Source organism: Microtus oregoni, unplaced genomic scaffold (genome assembly GCF_018167655.1).
Source record: "Microtus oregoni isolate MIOR12 unplaced genomic scaffold, Mior012 000067F_000, whole genome shotgun sequence".
In the NCBI taxonomy this organism is placed as follows: Eukaryota; Metazoa; Chordata; class Mammalia; order Rodentia; family Cricetidae; genus Microtus; species Microtus oregoni.
Genome location: NW_024543953.1, coordinates 4,206,919 through 4,230,371, shown reverse-complemented (window position 1 = coordinate 4,230,371; position 23,453 = coordinate 4,206,919). Strand labels below are relative to the sequence as shown.

The 23,453-nt window shown below is 44.6% G+C and overlaps 1 protein-coding gene across 1 annotated transcript; it reads left to right on the top strand.

The window, feature by feature from the left end:
* The first annotated feature begins 1,329 nt into the window (after positions 1-1,329).
* Positions 1,330-20,088, top strand: LOC121440235 (gamma-aminobutyric acid receptor subunit epsilon-like). Its single transcript, XM_041640978.1, has 9 exons — positions 1,330-1,458; positions 4,997-6,432; positions 6,802-6,869; positions 11,884-12,104; positions 12,812-12,894; positions 14,241-14,375; positions 17,535-17,687; positions 17,813-18,012; positions 18,245-20,088. The coding sequence occupies exons 1-9, from the start codon at positions 1,403-1,405 to the stop codon at positions 18,635-18,637; spliced, it is 2,745 nt and encodes a 914-aa protein (XP_041496912.1). The 5' UTR covers positions 1,330-1,402; the 3' UTR covers positions 18,638-20,088.
* Positions 20,089-23,453: the final 3,365 nt, after the last annotated feature.

Sequence of the window (23,453 nt, the reverse complement as noted above, 5' to 3'; positions counted from 1 at the left end):
ATATATGGTCTCTCTCTCTCTCTCTCTCTCTCTCTCTCTCTCTCTCTGTGTGTGTTTGTGTGTGTGTGTGTGTGTGTGTGTGTGTGTGTGAGAGAGAGAGAGAGAGAGAGATTGAGCTTACTTCAGTGATGACATCATATATATATATATATATATATATATATATATATATATATACTCAGAAAGAAATCCCAATGAAAATAAACAGGTAGAGAGCAGTGCTTAGAACATGACAAAGCAGAGTGATGCAATAGGGAGGGTGTGCAGAGGGTTTAGTGGATTACTGTGCTATAGCAAAGCCTCTCCTAGAGTCTTCAGGCCTGCAGTGCTTTCTGGAGCAACAGGTGAAGGAGGAAGCTGCTAGTGTCCAATAAGAGCTTGCCATGCAAATTTCTGAAGTCAGTTTAAAGGGTCTATGCAAAAGAAGTACTCCAAGAATGCTGGAAATTCTTGGTATGCTACCTCACCACTAGGCTTTCTCATTTCTTCCTTTGGTATTCTCTAGAGCAGAGATCTAAGAAAAATTCCCCTGCCCTATTGCAGAGGGGCAGTTTCCAAAGCCTCCTCTGACACCCAGGCCCCAAGCCTGAACAGAAAACAATGTTGAGTCCATACCCCTGAGGGATTCAGTCTTCCAGTGAATGCCTTTGCCGGATCCCCAGCTGGTGACTGTTCCCTTGCCTCCTGGGTACACTTGGAATTGGCCTGTAGATGGAATCAGATCAGAGGTTACTAGGGAGAAGCCCTAAACACCTATTCCTGCCTGCACTAAGGGTGGTACTGAATTATCCAGCTTCCTTCAGAGGCCAGCAGATGTGCTCGAAAAGGCTGGAGGGTGTGGAGCAAGACCAGGAAAAATCAGCAAGGCTACGGAGGAAGATGGGGAAGAGCAATGGGGCTCAACAGGTAGTAAGGAAGAACACAAGGACCTCAGAGCCAATCAGGGTTTTGGAAGGGGTCGCAGCAAAGTGCCCCCCACCCGCCTGCCTGCGCGCGCCTGGCCCAGCCAGTGGAGGCTCCCCAAGCCACAAGCGCTAGCGCGTTTTCCCCAAGCCCAGGGCCTCACGCTGCAGGCTCGCCTCCTCCTCACTCCTTCCGCCCCCCGCCCTGGCTGTCTGGCAGCGCCGCAGTGCTGGCTGCTGGGGGCCCTGGCGACAAGGCTCCCTCCTCTCCACCCCCCCTGCCTGCCCGCCCCAGCCTTGCTCCCTGCTGCCGCAATCACGTCGTCGGAGATTTCCATCGGGGCTTAGGGGGCGGGCCCACGGTGAGGAGGGAGCGCGGGCTGGGGCGGGGCGAGTGGGAGGAGTGAAAGTTGGAGCCCAACAAAACCATCCACCTCTCTCTGAGCGGCCAGACCTGCGCTGCGACCTCAACACAGGTGGTCGCGCCAGGCAACGCCGAGATGTTGCCCAAAGTTCTCCTGATGCTCCTCAACATATTCCTGGCTCTCCAGTGGAGGTGAGTCTCCATCCCAACACCCGACAGCCCACTGTGTCCAGCAGGCTTCCGGGACCCCCGGGGTTTCTTGATCCCAGCTCCCGCTGTGCCAAGGCGTTGTCCAGATGGCAAAGCCAGCCTGGACCCTTGTTCCCTCGACGCGCACCACCCTCCCATGTGCCCCCTTGTAGGAGGGCGGGCGTCCCGGGCTGACAACGGGGAGCGCGGGGAAGGTAGGTGGGACTGTCTGATTTTGGCGTCGTGGACTCCGGTTGGCCCTCAAAGCCCTGGAGCGGGCGGCCAAGCAGCAAGAGCACCTGGTTCCCTTTCACAGTCTACGCAGGAAGAGGGGAAAGGGCGCGTGGAAACATCTAGAGCTAGCGCGTACAACTCGGGGTGGCTGGAGACTTTGGGAAGGTGGCTCCTGGGCTAAGGGGCCTGAAGTGCCTCGAAATGCTTGAGTGTTTCCTATTCTGTTCATTCTTGCTCACATTTTTCCCCCGGAGCGCCTGCTGAGTACTAGGCAAGATGCCAGGCAACTCTGGCTTTACTTGTTTCCCCATCCCGTCGCATTTTCTTCCAGTCCCAGGCAGGAGCCTGAGCCTTGGTTATCTCAGTGTTCCCATCCCTTCTGCCTCCCTTTTCCCAAGGCACCCTGCTTGGTCTTGGGGGCAGACCTGAGCCAGAGGCTGGAATATTTATCTTTCCTGAGGTCTGTGGTTTGTGGCCTGGATTTCTAGCCCCCTCCCTTTTTCTGTTTTTCCTTGAGCAGCTAGCCTTCCTCCATTAATCCCCTGACCCTGAGCATTGGTAAAAAGAGTGTCCCTAGGATTTCTGGCATTTTACGGTGGAAGATGATTGCTTCCTGTGTTTTTGAATTCCCTTTTCTTTCTTTTCATTTTGGAGACTGTTTTTCTGTGGTGTGTGAGCTGTCAGAAGTTTCTAGCTTCTTCATTTGTCGAAGTTTCTAGAAGTCTCCATGGCATTTGGCTTGGGTCTTTTCATTTGTTTGTTTTGAGGAGGGGCAATGTGTCTTCTCTCCCCACCCCAGGTTATAGCCCCTCAGGGAGGCATATGTGGCTCTCTGCTGACTCCCTGGTGCCCTAAGGTGAGGCTGGCCTCTGCAGGGCCTTGGTAAATGTTTCTAAATGCGAATTAGCAATTTCTTGTTATCTATGTCCCTTTAGATGGGATTTTTCTGGGACCAAAGATGGCTGAGGATGAGGGAGGGGGCGTGAAGAAGAAGGGAGGGAGATGAGAGGGAAAAAACAGCCCATCCAGCGGGGGTGGGGGCGGGGGGAACAGACACTGACGTGTGCACACACTGTCAGCATGGCAACCTGTGATGTCAAGAAAGGGGGGGGGGTGGCAGTGGAGGGTTTTGGACCAAACTTCGGTTTGATCCAAGCTCAGCTTCAAATCAGATGTATGATTTTGAGCATATTTCTCCCCTATATGGTTTATCCATCAGTAAATTGAAAAGACCAGCATTTTTGAGAAAGAAACCCAGGGCCTTCCTTGGGCTCCCTTGCTCTCATCTTCAGCCAGATTTGGAAGGTGGTAGTGCAGAGCTTCAGTCTCATGCAAGATTATCACATTTGGAGGGCTGTGGATGTCTGAAAAGTTTCCTTGGAAAATCCCACTAGGCCAATGTGCTTTTCTAAGCTTTATTCTTTATAGCCTTGAGAAAGAGCTTGGTGGCTTTTTGGAGATGGGTATGGATACACAGGAGCTTCTTAACCCCAAAGATCTCAAGGTGTGGCTGTTTGTTTACACTGACAAAATCAAATTGAAGGATCACCCCCCCACACACACACTCATTATTTTCCTTGAAGGCCTAGTAGAGGGACTCTGATCCCTATTGTTGGCCCTTTCTCTTCAAAGACCTAGGGGATAAGCCTCTAGATGCCTCGGAGACTTAAATTAAAAAGCCTTAGAGAAGAAGACATCATGTAGAGATGGTATTTGAAAGTGGAAATGCTTTTCCCAAACCCAGTCCTTGCTTAGCCCACTATGGGAATTAGCCATTTCACAAATGAGAAATAGCTCTAGTTTAGCACATCTGTATGCCAATTAAACTATTCTAAAAGCTCAGAACACTGTAGGAAAAATATGCACTTTTGATGCTCAATTGTCTGTTCCCTGATCTGCAGCACAGGGACCTGCTCATCCTAGTATCTTGCTCCATTTTAGGGATTAAATTTGCCTGGTAGCTTCAAAATACTATTTTACAAGTGTAATACACAAATATGAAAACGCAGCGATCATAAATGAACAACAGCTCAGTGAATTTTCTTAAAGTAAGCATGATTAGGTAACCAGCACCTAGATGATAAGGAAACAATCTCCCCTGCAGCCCCAAGCCTCATCAAATGTACAGACTTCCTCAAGGAAACCTCTCTCTTGCCTTTGAACATCAAATGTTAATTAGTGCTGATATCATTTTCAAAGGCTTTTAATTGTATTTTTTCAAGGATATATAGTAAACTGTATTTCTACATAGCCACAATCAACCTTAATATTAATGAAGAAACCAATGGTCAATTATTTTCTCTGCCCCCTATCTACCAACCACCCATTTTAACATGGATTTTTTTAATGAATAACTCTCAGATGTTATATCATTTTGTATGTAAATATTGTAGTCATTAAGGGCTACAATAAAATATCATTATCACAGCAAATATTTAAGAATGATTTATTCATGCTTCAGTTATTCTCTACTATATAATTTTTACAGTTTTGGTTTTAAAAATCAGGACTCAAGTGTTATCTACATATTAGCCAGTGGAATTTTTTTTATTGTTAAAATGCCTTTTTACCAAATTAGAACCCCTATATAGAAAGTTGTTGAAATAATAAGCCTACAACTGATAAGCCATCACAAAATGACCAGAGTGGGGCCCTTTCATCCTGATCTCTAGCAGTATGGGGACTTTCATATATTAACAAATGAATTTCTAAATTGTGGTTGTTATTAAAAATATTATCATTATTATTGCTATTGTCGTTATTGGCCCTGGTACCTAAGATGCTCTCCTATTGGTTATCCATTTCCTGGGTCCAGTACACAGTATAGAGACAGCCACAAAGCCTGCCTTTCTCCACTCAGTATGAGGATTACGGAACCATGCCAGAAATTTTCAGTCCTATCTGCTTGCAAGCTTTCCTCAGCAGCTCCTGGCCTTTGGCTTGCCCTGTCCTCTCAGGTGCTGAGACTCAGGCAGTTGTAAGGCCTAGGTTAGTAACAGCACACAGCAGCTGATTGGCCAGAGTTCACGCAAACAATGCCCACCTACTTGATTGTACACAAAATGGTTTCTGAAAATTTAGTCTAATGTTTGTTGCTGACGATTTTAAAGTAAAGAATTATGAAAGGAGGAATGCATACAAAGTCACCAAAGAGCAATAAGATTTAAAAGGAATTAGCAAATTTCATTTGTTAGTGCCTCCTCAGTTAAATTAAGCCTTGCCCTGTGAATATTTTGGTTTCCTTCTGTCCCAAAAGGCATCAGGCTGATTAGAAGGTAGGACTTAATTTTTTGATCATATATTCTAGGGTTGGACCTCATGTTGAGCTGGAGAATAAGCACCCTGTCCAAGAAAATGTAGTCTTCGGCCCTCAGCCTAGGCCTGTGCCTCAGCCTCTGCTTGATCCTGAATCCCCTGCTGATGATGATGTATTCTTCGGCCCTCAGCCACAGCCACAGGCCAAATCCCTGGGCCATGATGATGATGTAGTCTTTAGCTCCCAGCCTCATCCTCTGCCTCATCCCCAGCCTCTGCCCCAGCCACAGCCTGAGCCAGAGCCTCAGCCCCAACCCCAGCCTCAGCCCCAGCCTCAGCCCCAACCGCAGCCTCAGCCCCAGCCCCAGCCCCTGGCTGGGCGCCAGCCTCTGCCTCAGCCCCTGCCCTGGCCCCTTCCTCAGCCCCAGCCGGAGCCGGAGCCGGAGCCCCAGCCGGAGCCAGAGCCCCAACCCCAGCCTGAGCCCCAGCCTGAGCCCCAGCCCCATCCTCTGCCTTGGCCCCTGCCCTTGCCCCATCACCAGCCTGAACCTCAGCCTCAGCCTCAGCCTGAACCCCAGCCTGAACCCCAGCCTCAGCCAGAGCCCCAGCCTCAGCCCGAGCCCCACCCTCACCCTGAACCCCAGACCCCAGTCCAGCTCCAGGCTGGGCGCAAACCCAGGCCCAGGCCCCAGCCTGAGCCCCAGCCGGAGCCTCAGCCCCAGCCGAAGCCGAAGCCTCAGCCTCAGCCGAAGCCGGAGCCCCTGCCGGAGCCTGAGCCCCTGCCGGAGCCTGAGCCCCAGCCCCAACCGGAGCCTGAGCCCCAGCCGGAGCCTGAGCCCCAGCCCCAACCGGAGCCTGAGCCCCAGCCCCAACCGGAGCCCCAGCCGGAGCCCCAGCCGGAGCCCCAGCCGGAACCCGAGCCTGAGCCCGAGCCTGAGCCCGAACCGGAACCAGAGCCAGAGCCAGAGCCAGAGCCCCAGCCGGAGCCGGAGCCGGAGCCGGAGCCGGAGCCTGAGCCTGAGCCTGAGCCTGAGCCTGAGCCTGAGCCCGAACCGGAACCAGAGCCAGAGCCCCAGCCGGAGCCTGAGCCTGAGCCCGAACCGGAACCAGAACCAGAGCCCCAGCCGGAGCCTGAGCCTGAGCCCGAACCGGAGCCAGAGCCGGAGCCTCAGCAGGAGTCCCAGCAGGAGCCCGAGCCAGACCACCAGCCGCACCCCCAGCCACATCCCCAGCCGCACCCCCAGCCGGACCCTCAGCCGGACCCTCAGCCAGATCCTCAGCCTGACCCCGAGCCTGAACCGGAGATGAAGCCAGAACCCCAGTACCAGCAGGAGCTTCAGCCTAGTGGAAAGAAGCTTCCAGCAGAAGAAACACAACTTGCTGCTGACTGCATGACTGGGGGCTCAGGAGAGAACCTGGCAAGAGCTTCTCGAATCCTTAACACCATCCTAAGTAACTACGACCATAAACTGCGCCCTGGCATTGGAAGTAAGTAAACAGAAGAAAGCCATCTCCTCTCTGAAGGAAAAGCAGGTTTCATATGTAGTTTGGGCAATGAACCTGGGTTATATATAGGTGGAGGTGCCACATACAGGAACACCTTGGTCTGATGCACCAGGTAAGCCACAAGGACTCCTTTAGGTCAACACTTTCCCCTTCTTTTACCCTCAGTTTTTCCAATTCCAAAATACGATTTATGGCCTGAAGTTGTGTGTGTGTCTAACCTTAAAGTCCATGGGGCTTTCTGTGAAAGAACAAAGGAAGTAGGGTTGGCCCTCTCCCCTCCCTTTTGATAACTCCCTCCTTGGTGCCATGTCTTTATGTGACATTTACCCTGTACTGCTTCTTACCTTACAGAGAAGCCCACTGTGGTCACTGTTGAAATCTTTGTCAACAGCCTCGGGCCTATTTCCACCCTAGACATGGTGAGTACAGAGCTTTGATGACAGTTTTTCCTAGACTGGGCACCGAGATAAGGGGCCTGCCACTTACTCTTGCTTTCTGCTCTTTGTGTTACTACTACAAGAGGTAGGTTTCTGTTGTTGTTTGGGGGATCAGGTTGGGATTTTTTAGCCACAATTAATCTGAGAACATGAATGGAAAAGGTAAGTCCTTTGCTGCCTGAAGAGGACCTTTGGAATTGTTACTCGAGTTTTTCATTCAAAGTAAAAACAATAAAATAACTTAAATACCACAATGGAATGTCTCTCTTTTGTCTGATTATTCTGATAAACTTAAATCTATAGCTGCCTTTTCTTGCTGTCCCTATAATTTTTTCTTAATCCTTTTGTCTCCTTTCCTTTCCACTGTTATCAGTATGATCCTCAGCTAACCTTCAGCATCGTCTATTTGAAATATGTAAATATATCCTTGCCCAGCCCTAATGAGTAAGCTTCCTCAGTGATGTGCCTCTGTTTTTTTTTCTTTTTTCCTATTTATTTATTTGCTTGTTTGTTTTTGTTGTTCTATACATTTTTCTCTGCTCCCCTCCCTCCTCTCTATCCTTCTATCTTCTCCCGTGACCCCCATGATCCCAGTTTACTAAGGAGATCTAGTCTTTTTTTCCTTCCTATTTAGATCCATGTATGTCTTTGGGTCCTGTTTGTTGTCTAGGTTCTCTGGAATTGTGGATTGTAGGCTGATGTTTCTTTGCTTTTTGTCTAAAAGCCAGTTATGAGTGAGTACATTAGTCTTTCTGAGTCTGGGTTACCTCACTCAATATGGTTTTTTTCTAGATCCATCCATTTGGCTACTAATTTCAAGATGAGTTCAACCCCACAATCTAGCAAGTGAAATAATCACACAGAAACTGTATTAATTAAATCACTGCTTGGCCCATTAGCTCTAGCTTCTTATTGGCTGACTCTTACATCTCGATTTAACCCATTTGTATTAATCTGTGTATTGCCACGTGGCTGTGGCTTACCGGGTAAAGTTCCCAGCTTCTGTCTCTGGTGGTGGCTCCATGGCATCTTTTTGACTCCACCCTTCTTTCTCCCAGCATTCAGTTCAGTTTTCCCCACCTAGCTAAGTTCTGCCCTGCCATAGGTCCAAAGCAGTTTCTTTATTCATTAATGGTAATCACAGCACACAGAGGGGACTCCACATTACATGCCCTCTCCTATGACTCTTCTTTTTCACCCCATTGAAGTCCATAGACTGTGACCACACTATATTATGCAAATACCAGGACAACCTTGTACCACAGAGGGGGACTTTTGTTCAAGTTTGAGATTATGTTGCTCTACTTTTTCACTCATTCAGGGTCCAGCTTGGATAACATCTTGTTCATGACAATTTCTTTGACTCACATAGCAGCTGATTAATCCCTTCATACACCATGCCTGTCTCTGGGCATTCACATTTTCATGGCTCACAAGTAGCTTATCTTCTTATCTCGATTATTTCATGGTAACTAATTGTTTTATGTTGGTCTTGGTCTCTCTGTTATGAACTACTTGATGCTAAGAACATAGTATATGGTAGCTGACCAAATGAGTTACAAAAGATGCTCTGCAAAATTCATATGTGTAGTATCTGACAAAGAAAGGTTGTGATAACCAGCTCCGTAATGTCCATGGACTTGGTTTGTCCAAAGGTAGAGCCAGTTTTAACATACTTAAGCCTAATAAGCACTGTGTGATCTGGGTGAGTTGAGAGCCTTGATGTTGAGATGGGTGTTCCTGATAGACTCGGAGGTAAGTAACCTTAATGGAATGCACACTGTTTCCATAGAGTGAGTGAAAGAGTAGCTCAGAATGGCTTTTTCCTTTTTATTATGCTCTTTCTCTTTATTATGCCACTCTAAATTCTAGCAAGCTGACTCTTTTTCTTTATTAGTAAGCTTCCCACCTTTACTTAGTTAGTGTTGGCTAAATTTCATAGGCTTATAAGGAGGAGAGACCACACCCATTGATAAATACAACAAATGATCTAAGTTGTTTGGCTCTGTATTCTGAATGTCCCATAAAACCAAAAAACAGTGGCAAACTTGTCAGGCAATTTGTGTAGGTTATAATTTGGGGGAACTAGTTTCTATTCTCCACGAGAGTACTTGTGGCAGCAGGCCATTAGCCCCACTTAAGCGCCATCTCTCCTTGTTCAACATCTATTAGTCTCTCTAGCACTAACTTCGCCTTAGCTTCTATTTATGCAATCTAATCATCTGTAAGTCACTCGGCTAGATGTCATACACAGAGCTGGGTCAGCATAGGACCAGCAGCCTGATTTATTTAACTAATAAGACTTTTTAAACCTTCTAAAGCCTTATGTGATACATAATTCCCCCAGAAGTTTCAGTTTCTACATAGTTCTACATAATTCAATAAAATGGGGGGGGGGGGCAGTCCCTGTGCTTGTTCAGCCTGCTTCTAATTCATTTGCCGAGGAGAACATAGGTGTCTAGCATATGATTCTGCCAATGCTCCAGCATGGATTATCTCTGTTGTTCTTTGTGGCAGTCAAGTACCCTTTTCTGACCTCACCATTTGAAGCTATTGATCGTCTCAGCAAGGTTTGTTGGTCAATGGAATAGCAACCCAGTCAGTGGAGTTGGTGAAGTGGATATTTGGCCCCAGTCACTGGAGCAGGTAGAAGAGGAAAGAGAAACCTAAAACCATAGCATTGTAATCAAATATTTCTACTCCCTTCCTTGTTTACCTCTGAAAACACCCAGTCTGGCCTTAAAAGCAGTGACTAGTCTGAGAAAAATTTCCTGGTCACAGTATCCCCTTTTGCTAATACTGGCTGGCTCTTACTATGGTAATTATTGCAGGTGATTCTAATTAAGTCAATTCTGAAACACAGCTTTTCTATTTTAGCTAAACTAATCTCTAGTTCCCTGTCAAACTGAGGGAAAATTGAATCGCAAACCATTAGTTATATGTTGATGTATGAGGAATTTATAATTGCTATCTTCTTAAACAGCAGTGGCATATTTCTTTTGAATATCGTATAGCAGACCTCCAGCACAGCTGCAGGAGACGCAAGTTCCCCATCACCCACCATACAGTGCATGTGCTAGGATGCAGATGAGACTTGGCCAGCTACTAGGAAAGTGCAAATTCTTTGAAGGCTCTTTGTGAGGGTAGATGGAGTAGGGCAGGACAGAACATGACAGGGCAGGACTGGGCAAGATCAGGAGTTCGGCATTATCTGCCAGCTTTTCTAGTTTATTGTGGTAAAAACGTTGGCCTTTCTTTTCTGGCTACCAGCAGTCGAGTGACTTATGAGGCAGGGTCTTACTCGTTTTCCTAGGCTGGCCTTGCTTCAATCTAGCCCAGGTGTGACCCGAACATTTCATCCTCCTGCCTCAGCCTCCCAAGTATCTAAGATTACAGGCCTGTGTCATCAGACCCATCTGATACTTGTTCGTTGGTGCAAGATTATTCAGGAAAGACCTGGGGAAGTTGGACTTTGATACCCAAAGAGCATTTTTGTTGTGCGTGTGAAGAAAACAAATGATAGGATAAAGATAGGGTAACGGTGCTCTGAGTGGCAGGGCCGCTGTACCATCATTGGCTGTGGAACTTTGCACATCTTATCTGAGTCTCAGTTTATCTTCTAAAATAAATTAGGCAACCTGCCTTTAATTGTGCTGCGGCATAGCGTTGGTGCTTGCTTCAAATTAATTACAATTGTATCGCCATCTGTGTATTGGCCTACAAGCCTCAGCCACATAAACTTCTTGCTTCTTGTACGTCTTAATAAATATCCTCCTAGATGTTTAAAAGACAGTTTATGGGATCCATAATATGGAGAGACCACATGATCATGGAACTATCTATTCATGTGCACACACTCTTCAGAGATTATGTGGGCACTTATTTGAAAGGAAAAATAAAGCAAAGCACAAACATAATTCTCCTTGTTAAAAAATGACAATAGATAGACATTTTTCTTGTGAGTCAAATCGCTTCATTTTAAAATATAATTCTGTGAAATGAATGGTTGGGTTTAATTAATAGCTGTGTGCCATGAATAAAAGCTGAAAGGGAACCTTTTCTATGTACAATGAGTTGTGTGTGCTTATGCATTTCTGAGCACTTTTGAGCTGGGATTTTTGGTTTGTAGTGTATGGGCTGAAAGAGTGTTGACAGAGTAGGAGCAGCACTATGGCCCTCTATAACTACAGTGACTACTGAGCTCAGCTGTGTAGTGACCCACCATAGCCCAGGGATTTATTGATGAAGGCAATGTGCATATTTGAGAATATTACTCTCTTCTCAGAACATTTGACATTGGAAAATGCCTGCATCCAAACATATGTTGCTTTACTCCTTGTAGTCCTAGGTGGATGCAACTTAAAGGTCTGTCGATGACATGAGGCCTTTGCCTACTGGTAGAGAGAGGAGAGGCCACAGTGTCAGCTACAGACAGCAGCAAAGCTGTTTGAGGGAGCTTCCCATGCAGATGAGGCAGAATATTTACAACTTTGAGATTATCCCAGGCTTTGTAGCAAGATCCCATATCAAACAACAAAACAAAAATGATGAAATGTCACTTCTGGAGATTCGTTCTCCAGAACAGGATTTACACTTTCTTTGCATTCTTCTACAAGGCACAAAGGAGTTTTGTATAAGAAAGTAGAATGTAGTGAACTCATTTGTGGCAACCCTTTCTACAGTTCTGAGCTGTGGAAGAATAGCATTAATCACTATAGAATGTGGGGACTTAACTCTCTTACTTGTGGCAATTGAGCACGATGTGACTGATTTCTTGGCTGTGTTAATGTCTGAGACCCTTTCAGTCATGAGACTGAAAGAACTGGGTAGAAAAAAGGAACTCCATCCCTCTTCTGCTTCTTGGGCCAGTGTACCATGTATTCTACTATGCTGTCTTCAGGGTTCCATGTTAAGAATTAACAAACATCCCATTTGCATGTGACTATCCCTTGTCTACTTGGCCCCAAGTATATGGTTTTCTGTCCCTTCCCACCAGGAATATTCCATTGACATCATCTTCTACCAGTCCTGGTATGATGAGCGGCTTCGTTACAATGACAGCTTTGAGACCCTTGTTCTACATGGCAACGTGGTGAAACAGTTGTGGATCCCGGATACCTATTTTAGGAATTCTAAGAGGACTCATGAATATGATGTCACCATGCCCAACCAGATGGCTCTTATCCACAAGGATGGAAAGGTGTTGTATTCAGTTAGGTATGTCAAACCTTTAGTGTTTCATCTCCTAGGACTCTCTCACTCTTTCAGAAAATTTTAGCTAAGGACTCTTAAGTAGATATATCATCTTGAATAATATTCCTAAAAGCCTGTGCAACTTTTCTAGACCAGGAATTCAATCTCTTCCTGTGCAGATATAGATACTGAGATCTTAAAATAAAAGATACTGGTTAAATACACATTTCAAGTTTATGACAAACTTGTGAGCTTTTCTTTGCCCCACAGTCCTTGAAGATGCCAGCATGACTGCATTGCCTGGACAATTCCATCCCAAGTGGGCACTGTATATAAGGACACGTCCACGGTGGTGGAATTGTCCAGGCAGAGTAGAAATACATCGGTTGAAGAGGTGTCAAGACTAGGCTACATAACTTGAGTGCCTGGAAGGAGATTCTCATATCAGCAGTGTGGGGCATGAGGGTGATGGAGAAGAGTACGGGGGTAGAACATAGAGCACTGGGCTGAGCAAGCAAGAATGATCAATCTAGTCGGGTCCATGTGCTTCTCTGATGATGGAGCCCAATAGTCAGATATTAGAAGATCTTCTTCCCTCTTTGTATCACTCCTTTGAGCTTTTTGTCTTAAATTCTACTGATGCCATTCATTGGAGGTGATCCCCTGGTCAGTGTTGAGTGAATACCTAAGTGCCCAGAGCCAGCCTAACAAGGCTCCTTTCTCCCTTCCAGGATGGCCATTGATGCGAGCTGCTCACTCCACATGCTCAAATTTCCAATGGACTCTCACTCTTGCCCTCTGTCTTTCTCTAGCTGTGAGTACCTTCTTAGGTTTCTGGGGATCCAGAGATATGCTGGGCCCCTCTTTTTCTCATCTTTACCTTTTACATTTTCTGCTTCTGCTTTTGTTCCTGTGACAATGCCAAGGTTGCTGCAAGCCTCCATCTTCCGTCCTCACCTCCTTTCCTGCCAAAAAAGCTGTGTTTGCATTACCTTGGCTTTATGTTGGATTCTTTCCTTACCCCTGCGTTACCTTAAGCTAGTCCCCTGCTTCTGAAGTGTACCTGAAGTATGTCTGCTCCTCTCCATTTCTGCCTTGATTCTGGGCTTTATCATCTTCTGCTTAAACTTCTGCAACATCTCCACTTTGAAACAGAACATGTCCTAAGATAAATTCATTGTCTTTTCCCAACTCCTGCCTCAAAAGCAAATGTGTTGCTTATGTGTTGCTATTGGCCTCATTGAAGGACACCATCACCCACCCAGCTGTCCAAGCCAAGAACTCTGACACTGCCCTCTCGTTAACCTCCCACATTTACTCAGTGCACACATGCTGTTAATGTTCCCTCTGAGTCTCTATGGATCCCACCTATTTCTCTGCTTTCTTAGCTCTCATTCCTGCCTTTGCTCACTTTGTTGTGTCTAAGACTACTGCACTAGCATTCCATAAGTGGCACCATGCCAACATGCTTACACACTTAGGACCAGAGTGACCCAGCTAAAACACCATGTGAACCAGGTCACTTCCTCATTTCAAATCTTTCCTTAGCTGTCATGGATCAATTCTAAATTCCTTAAAAATGAACCTTCATGACAGGACCCCTGCTGCTTTCTGTGACAAAATCCATCTGTGAAGTGGAGTCGCCCTAAAATTTTGCTGTTTTCATGTTCCCCTCTCTGTGCTTCCCTTTCACGCTTTTCAGCCACATCTATATGGAGGATGTTTACTTTCCCAATTTAAAGTAAAGTCTTTTCCATGTGTGTCCTTCCCTTTCACGCTTTTCAGCCACATCTATATGGAGGATGTTTACTTTCCCAATTTAAAGTAAAGTCTTTTCCATGTGTGTCCCCAAGTGAGTGATCTTTCCCTACTTTGCCCATTGTTCCGTGGACAGCTCCAAAAACCCCAGCTGTGTGGCCTCACTCAATGAAATGTGAGTGCTGGAGGGGTTAGTTCATGGCTTACTCTTCTGTGAATTCAGATCCCAGGGCAAATGTGCTTATTGAATGGACTCCAACAACCAGGCCAGAGGCAAGGTCCAAAAGCTCGTGAAGCTAGCGTCAAAACTCCAAACCATGGCTAAAGCTAACACCGTGCTGGTGGGCCACTCCGCTGAACTTCCCAGTCTCATTCACTCCTCTTTTCCATGTTGATTTTCAGTTTCCTATGACGAGCATGAGATGGTCTACAAGTGGGAGAATTTCAAGCTTGAAATCAATGAGAATGCTTGGAAGTCATTCGACTTTGATTTTAGAGGAATGTACAACAAAACTGAAATCATCTCCACCCCAGTTGGTAGGTGTCCAGAGGGAGCCCAGGTTGGGCAGAGTCTGAGGGAATAGTACCAATACCTGGAAATGACTGTCTGTATAAATGCTATGTAAAGAACACATGGAAACACTGTGTAGGACATCACTTCTCTCTTATACATGCTAAGTACTTACAACTGTTTGCAGAGGAAACTGAGACTTTATAGCTATGTCTCAGTCTTATCTGCAAAGAAGTAAGTGCTTTGCCAAGCCCCTTGCAAGATGAGGTAAGTAGATTCATTTTTATGACTTTCGGAATGTTCATCTACTTTACTTTTTAGACCCTTTGGGTTCAATGTCTTTTTTATGTCACTGGTTTACTTAGACAACTTTGGAGAGGAGGTACTTGTGTGATTTATCTTCAGTCAGAACTAATCCAGGCTGGTTGAGTGGGAATCAAGTTCCACCCTAGAAGGAGGGAGAAGGGGAAGCTAGCATAATGATGGCAGCTAGTGGGGGTTGGGAGAGTCTGCAGGTAGTAGTAACTCAGCTGCAGCGCAGCAACATTATCTTAAAGAAGCAACTGTGAAAAGCAGATTACCACCAAATACTTCATAATGAAATAAACATCGGCATGGTGATATTTTTATTTTCTGATCTTTTCCTAACAAAGATGAAAGGGGCAGATTCTGGGTCTCTTAACTTGTAGCTCCCGAATAGATGTGAGCATCTTTGCTTGTGTTCCTAGGTGATCTGAATGAGGAGCCAAGGAATCTTCCCAGGGTAGCTCTGAGAGCAACCCTGGACCCTCTTCACATGTACTGACAAGAAAGTGTATGGAGCAGGTCACCCAGCCAGCCTTTTGTCATGGGAAGCATTTGGCTTTGCTACTGTGTGTTGACACAAAATCTGCTTTTGCCACTATTGGTCACTGGGTGAGGGAAGCTCACGCTTACCCGGCTAAAACTTTGCTTGCATAGTACTAAGCAGGGGATGGACGCTGTTTTACAAATGCTTTTCCTTTTTCATGGGGAGCTCTGAGAAAGCTACTTTGCTTCCTTTGGCTTTGGGGTCCTTGCTCTTCTACTAGATAACCATGGGCCTGCCTCTTAGCTCTCTGCCCCTCAGTTTCTCCAGGTAGGTGGAGACCCATCATCAGAACTGTCAGAGGAGACAAGGCTCATGGGCTTTCAAGTCACTAGTGGTTCCGTTTAGTAGATGGTTTGCACATTGTTTCAAAATGGTGCCCTAGTGACTACAAAGCCCCAGAGCCAGGATCATCGATCGGTAAAGCAAAGGCAGTGGGTAAGCACCAGCTCTCCCTATGGAGACAAGAATAGGTCTTTCTTCTCTTCTGCTAAAGATAACCTATTCTTAACTCATGCTTTCTCCACTAACAGGGTTATCTTTGAAATAGATCCCAACTCTCCCAGTTCAACCCTGAAGCAGTTCCTTCCAGCTAGAACGCAAATATACTCATTTTTCAGGGTTTAGAATGCAGCAATGCCCTACAACTTGGGCCACATTGGACCTTAGAGCAGAGTCTCTGCTTCAGGTGCTTCTCAGAAAGTAGAGCCCTGCCTGTAGTAAGTGAGCCATCCTTTACTGATGGTTGTTGAGCCTCTGAGGAAATCTTGCCATGATCAGGAGTTTAGTATCTGGCAGAGAGACTTCTTCCTTTTCTAGATAGTTCTTCCTATCAGGAAATTCTTCTTATTCATCTGTAATGAGAATCTCTGGGATGTTTACTCATGATCCTAGTTCTTTTCCCTTACAACTATCCAGTTTACCCTAACTGACATCATTCTTCCGCTATGTCAAATTTAAAGGCCTAGTGCCACTGTCAGAGCTTTGCTTTCTTCTGTTCTATTGGGACTATGCTCCCCAATTCCTTCTCTTCTCTTTCTCTTCAATGTCTTCAGTTCATGAATCTTCTAGATAGTCTTTTTAATTTTGTCTTTTTGACAGTGCTACTAACAACCATGATCTGGACAAAAGCAGGTAAGAGCAACAATCATCTTTAGTACATTGTTTTGTCTTGGCTGCCAGCTCTAGACATCTTTCTTCCATTGGTTTTGCTTCTTCGCTCATCAGAAAGAAGGAAACACATGTTAGTATCCTTCTCTTGGCAAATTTCTAACTTTTAATAAATTAGGAAATTTCTTCCTTAGAAATTTAAAGAACAAGAAATCCAACAGCATAATACATCTTGTAACAACCATATAAACTCAGATGTGAAGGGAATTTTAAGTCACAGTCAAGACTCCAAGGCAGAAGAGCTAATAATTTGATCACTCTGGCTAGTAGCATAGTGTGGTCTGATGTAGTGCTGGAGAAATTCTAGTGTGAAATATACTGCTACTCCGGAACCAAGTTTTCCACTAGTCCCAGAGCACTTTTTGCCATTTCTCACAAGAATATAGAAACTTTATTCATCCAGTACCAGTGCTTCTGACAGCTGGAGAAAAGGCCCACTCCAGACTTGCCAGCACCTGTTCTGTTTCCTGGAGTGTCTTCAGTGTAGACAACTAGTGTTGGAGTCTGCTTTCTTTCCAGGGTTATTGCCCATGGGTAGCAAACATCACTGAATAACACTACCTTCCATGTTATTCCAGGCTTGGTTGGTTATGGGCTAAGCTGAAGGCTTTACATGAGCTTTTCCTGGTAGGGACTTGAAAGTCCACGTAATTCAAAGTCACAGAAGTCTATAACATCACAGAAGTGTAAATTCAGGGCTTGACTTCACCGAAAAGTCATAGTTGAAGCAATTTAATATCCAGTAACACGTGAATAGTAAAAAAGATGCTCTGGGCAAACCAAGTATGGAGTCATAATACCATGAAGAGTGTTAGAGACAGCCTGCGTAACAGAGGTCATAATACCAGGAAGAGTGTTAGAGACAGCCTGTGTAACAGAGTATGCCAGCTGGAGCTACAGGTTTCAGCAGCTTTTAACAGATCCCTTGCTATTGAGAGGAAGAACAATGAAGTGAGAGGATTTATTACTACTCTCATGCTGACTTATCTCTCAACTGGCCAGGTGTCTTAGAGTAAGTCTCCCCTCTGGTTTTCTACTGGATTGCATTGAAAATAGTGTGCCTTTATTCTAGAACTCTGGTAGGATGTTTTTGAGCTGGACAGTGGAATCCAAGATATATATGTGGTGTTAGACGTCAGGCCAGAGCGGTGTGTTTTATGTCTTTCAGGTGACTTCATGGTCATGACCTTCTTCTTCAACATGAGCAGGCGGTTTGGCTTCATTGTCTTTCAAAACTATGTCCCTTCATCTGTGACCACAATGCTCTCCTGGGTCTCCTTCTGGATCAAGATAGAGGCTTCTGCAGCCAGGACCTCTGTAGGTAAGAAAGTATGTGATCGTATGTTTGGGCATGTGTTAGAAGAAAAATCCTTGTTTCTGCTATCCTGTAAGCAGTTTAATGCATAGGTCAGAAGCTTAGCCCACTTTCACTCCTTGCTCTTATAGGAGTCAGTTCTGTAGTCACCATGGCCACGCTGGGCACCCTTTCCCGTAAGAATTTCCCACGAGTCTCCTATTTCACAGCTTTGGACTTGTATATTTCCATTTGTTTCGTCTTGTGCTTCTGTACTCTACTAGAGTTTGCTGTGCTGAACTACCTGATCTACAACGAGACGAAACGACAGACTTCTCCAAAGCTGTACCATGTAAGTACCAGCTGTTGGTGTGGGCAGCAAAGCTTTAGATGAGGGTACTAGCTTCCCAAGTGATTGGAAATTCCCTGGGGTCGTGGAGGAAATAAACCTCCTGGTGTGATGGTGGAAATCCCAGAGGGCCCAGAACTAGTATGGCAAGTGTAGTTTCTAGAAAATTCTAGGCAACCTTTACTCTTGGTTCACATCTCCTTGACTGTTTCCTTCTTTTTTTTCTCTGTTTCAGCTTGCATCCGGTAGCCATGCTAATACACGTACTCGTGCTCGTGCTCGTGCCCGCACCCACGCTCGTGCCCGTGCCCGTGCCCGCCAGCAGCAGGAAGTGTTTGTATGTGAGATCATCACCTATGACAGGAATGCTGAAGAGGAGCATCAGTATTGCCCAGTCCAGCAGTCAAGAAGACCCCAGTGTCCTCGGAGGCGATGTGACAGGAGCTATGTGTGCTTCAGGATTCTCAGGAGATACCTCTGCATGGCTCCTGGTTGTGAAGGCAACACCTGCCAGCGAGGCCGCATCTGCATCCATGTTTACTGCTTGGATAACTACTCGCGCGTGCTTTTCCCTATTACATTCTTTTTCTTCAATCTGCTCTACTGGCTGATTTACCTTAACCTGTAGGCTCCAGCTGGTAGCTTATGGGGCAGCCTCCGCAGTTCCCCAGGAGGTGTCAAGCCCCTTTGCCAAGGGAGTTGGGAGATAACAGCAACAGCATCAGAGGTACCTAGAGAGAGTTTTTCCTAACCTGGTTCCCAGTGCAAGCCTATAGAGAGTTTGTCTCTACTGGCCTTCTCCCCCTTAGCCTGCTCACTCAGTCAACAGCCATTCTCAAGTAATGGCCCACCTCTCTATTCTTCAAAGAGCATTCATGATGCTCAATGTGCCACATTTGAGCAGATAAGATACCTCCCAATGGTATTAACAGTTACTGTCTTTCCCCAGAAGCCCATGCTTCCCTTAGTGATGATGCTAAGGGGCCCAGCTCAGGCTAAGCCCCAGAACGCACAGAGCAACAATATAGCAGGAGGAGTGTCCCCACCCTTAAGTCTTTAAGTCAGACCATTAGATTCTTGTTTTTTCCTTGACCTCCCTCCCTCTCCACATACACACACACAATCTCTGTAGAAGGTGAGGAACAAGCAAGTGGGCATATTTGGGAAACTGACTCCTCTCAGTTGCTGTGCCATCTCCGTCTCCCCACCTGCCTCCATCTGCAGTACCAATTCACTTCCCTTCATCCAATGGGTATCTATTTGTGTGTGAAATATTTGTAATTTCCCTTGCTTTGTATGCCCCTTCTTCCTCCTCCTTGACCCTTGTGATTCGTTATGTAACTTCCCCAGTGACTTTCCCAGCCCTGATCCAGGTACTAGGCTTTGGTGACTCACTGGGACCAAGAAACTGAGTACATTGTTTGGCAGCAGCCATTAGCTGCCACTGATTGGTGCTCACCTCAGGCACAGTCTAAATGTTTGACTGCTTTCTTGGCCCCTGGACCCGAAAGCCAGTCCACTGCCATCCCTGGGGCGCTCACACAATTGCAATCAATTGAACTCCCTTAAATTTATATAGACTTTTCCCTTTGGAAAAATACTTTTGACAAACCATTTCTATTTGGAGTCTTGTTCTAGCCCTGTGACATCTTTGGGCACAGTTTGTTCTCCATTTGCAGATGGCAACCTTGAGGTACAGATTTCTATGTGACTGTGGGTCTTGCTGAAAGCCAATCGAGTGCCCCCTTGTCACCTGCTAAAAGCACATGGCAGGGCTAGGAAGCTTTGATCACCATGACTCAATTTTGTTTCCCCTGCTGGCACCCCAGTGGCAGGGCATAGAGTAATGACAGCCCCCCTGAAGCATGGCCCTGCTCCTAACTAGGCCTGAGGTGACCAGACTGCTCTGCAGGTTGAACTCCTGCCTCCAGTAACCCAGTGAGATGAGTTTGTACGTGTCCCAATGCTTGTATATGCTGAACAGAATCTGTGTCTGTACTTTGTGTGTGTGGGGGGGGGTAGGGATTGGGAAATTCATCTGCTTTTCGTCACCATCATTTGTAAAGGGGAAATATGTAAATAAAGCTATCAGCAAAGCATTCAAGATGTGGCTGATTTTTCTCTTCTTCCAAGCTTATTTTTAATTAAATCTATTGCTTGACATGAGAGGATCAAATAATAGATAATCTTATATACATACCAAATTCATTCTGATCAGGATCATGCCCAGCACCCTCTCTTATCTCCCTTTTGCTCCTGCCAAGCCCACTTCTCCCTCCCATTTTCAAGTGTGTTTTCTGTTTGGTTGCTTTCGTGATCCCTTGAGTAACAAGGGCTGCCTAAACATGAACATGTTCTCTACTCACCTACCAGACATGTGCTAAGTGACCTCCTCTCATTAGTAGTTACAAAATGGACAGAGGCAGCAACCAGTATGTGTGGCTGCCTTCATACATTCCTTGACCTACTTTCATTCTCTCTGTGTTCCCTTTATAGTGCTTTTCACTCTTGTGCCTACTTTATTAGAGTTAGAAAGCCCCAAGATGCCAACAGGTTCAGATCATCTCACACAATTCCCGATGTAGAACCCTGTGAAGATGGAGATGCTTTGGCACAAAGAAAGAAAACATTTTCTTTCTGTCACACAACCCACAACTTGTAGAGTCTGTTATACTGTCTGTCAGTGGAGTGAAGTTATATTCCAGAAATCTTGATACCCTTGCCCCAAATAAAAATCATTTGTTGAGCTGGAGAACTAAGTTGTTTAACCCTCAAAAGAAGTTTCTGAAGGTATGTATTGAGAAATGTTAGCCCTTGTATCCTGTAATACTTCTATATCAAACAATAACAGGAACCTAGAGGAGACAAAAGTGTGGATAGCTGATATTTTTGTCATAACATTCTTACTGTGATGTTCAACTACTTTTTCTTACAAGAAACCTATATACCTGACGTTTCAACGTGGGACTAGCCAAATCCACTTAAAAACCTGAGAGAGCTTGCGAAATTATTCTAGATAAAAAAGAATAGAGTTAAATATGGCTTCTTGATAGCAGCACTTTCTCGGGTGGGCTCTGCTTGCTAGAGGCAAGTACTCTCATTTAAGAGAGGCTTCCTGACTCAGCTTTTATTTCAAGGACAGTCTGGTCTATAGAGTGAGTTCCAGGACAGCCAAAGATACTCAGAGAAACCCTGTCTCAAAAAGCTAAAAACTAAAAGTAAAAATAAAAGAAATAGAGTTTAAAATAAAGCCATGTAAAGATGAAAAATGCACAGAGAGTCTGGATATTGTATGTTATTTTGTTGTCTTTGAATTGCATGACTTCTGAGGAAAGAGTAACAGCTGCTAAAAGACATTTGATTATAAATGCTGCTGAAATCAACATATATATTTGGAAAATGCCTTGACTTTAAAATAAAAGTCAAAAGATATGTTACTTTGGGCAAGAGGTTTCGCTTTTGTTTCCACAAGAAATGAGAGGCTGTGGATTCAATCTGACGTTTGACCAAGGAAAACCCCTGAGAAATCTCTGGTAGAAGTGGATGGCCCAGATGTCTGAGTTATACATCCAGAATAGTTTCAAGACTGCTGCCTGAGATGATCAAGACTCACAGAATATTCCATTCAGGACTTGACCATAATTCAAAATTTTCTTTAGGTCCCCATAAGATTATCAGTGTTCCCAATCAGCAGGAAGCAGCCTATAAAACTATGCCCACATTCCCAAAAAATGGATTATGAATATTTATCTTTGTTTAGAGTGTTGGTTACAAGATGTTATGGATAATGGTCTGGAAGGACAAAAAGCTAAACAAAGGATATTAGATTTAGAGTTCTTGGGTTTTTTTTTTTTTATTTATTTCTTTTTAAGGTGGGGAAGTGCTGTGGGACAATGGTTTTACCCTGTAAAGATTTGTTTCTTGTACTTGTTTGATAAAACGCTAATTAGTCAGCAGCCAGGCAGGAAGTAGAGGCAGGACAATGAGAACAGGAGAATTCTGAGAAAGGAAAAATTCAGTCTGCATTTCATGACCCAGGCACAGAAGAAGCCAGACACAAAGCAAGCAAGATGTGACTGCCTCCCCAAAAAAGGTACCAAGCCATGTGGCTAACACAGGCAAGTATTATGGGCTAATATAAGTTATAAAAGTTAATAAGAAGCCTGAACTGATAGGCCAATCAGTTTATGATTAATATAGACCTCTGTGTGTTTCTTTGGGGCTAAACAGCTGCGGGACCAGGAGGGACAGTAAAGCGTCAGTCAACATATGCCCTTGAATATGACTCAGTTGTAGAGTGTGCGCCTAGCATGCACAGAGCCCTAGATTTAGCCCCCAGTGCTACAGAAATATAAAAGTATCTTCATTCCTACTGCATATTTTCTGATGTCCTAACCCACTGCAAATATACTTGGAACATGTGATGTTTCCTCCCTTTTGCTTTTTAAATTAAAAGACACAAGGGAAAATGGCCATCTGAATCTTAAGAAAGTAGACAAATAAATTGTGAGCACACGATTTAAATTTAAATGTGCTTTGAAACATCAAAATAGCACAAATAAGATTCCATAATTGTTCTACAAAAAAAATGTATGATATCTAATACCCATATTTGTGGGTCTTAAAAAACAAGCAATCAAGTGTTTAAAAATAAGAAAATTGAAATAGTAACTGGGCATACACCTGAAAAAGTAATGAGGAAAATATATTAGTAAAACCCATAAAATGTAGCTAATAGTAAATTTATATAAGGCAATCTTAATTTAAGCATTTTAGTTACTAAATACAATGGAAGACAAGAAGCTCAGCATCAAAATCTCGAGACTAAAAAGGATGAAAACTGCATCACAGAAGTATGTGGTAAGGAAGAATTTTTAGTATAAACAGTATAGAGACAACTCAGGCGTATGAAACACAATAAAACAGCCTCTTTCCTTTCATATTGAAATTAAAGATGCTTGTTTCCATGAGAAAGGGAAAAGGGGAGAAAGCAGAATAGAAGGTGAAGATGAGTAAAATTTATTTTATCTATGTTTTAAAAGACAAAATCCCTCTAGGGATAATATTGGTGAGTATGTTTACATACTTGAGGTAGGAAAGTGCCTTTGAAACATGACATAAAATACCAGATACTGTAAAGGAAATTGCTTAAAATATTTCACATAAAAAATAACAAAAACCAAAAAGTATATAGAATAAAACAAATACACATTCACAGGTGAGTTTTCAGTGAACATAGTTTCTAAGCTTAAGACAGATATAATTTTTTATGTGTATCTTTGTATGTGTGGGTGGGGGTGGCGAGTGTAGGTCATTACACTAGTATAAGTAGGAAATCATGAAAGTGGAGGGGTTGATCTAGGAAGGAGGACAAAAGAGAGAGAGAGAGAGAGAGAGAGAAGAGAGAGAGAGAGAGAGAGAGAGAGAGAGAGAGAGAGAGAGAG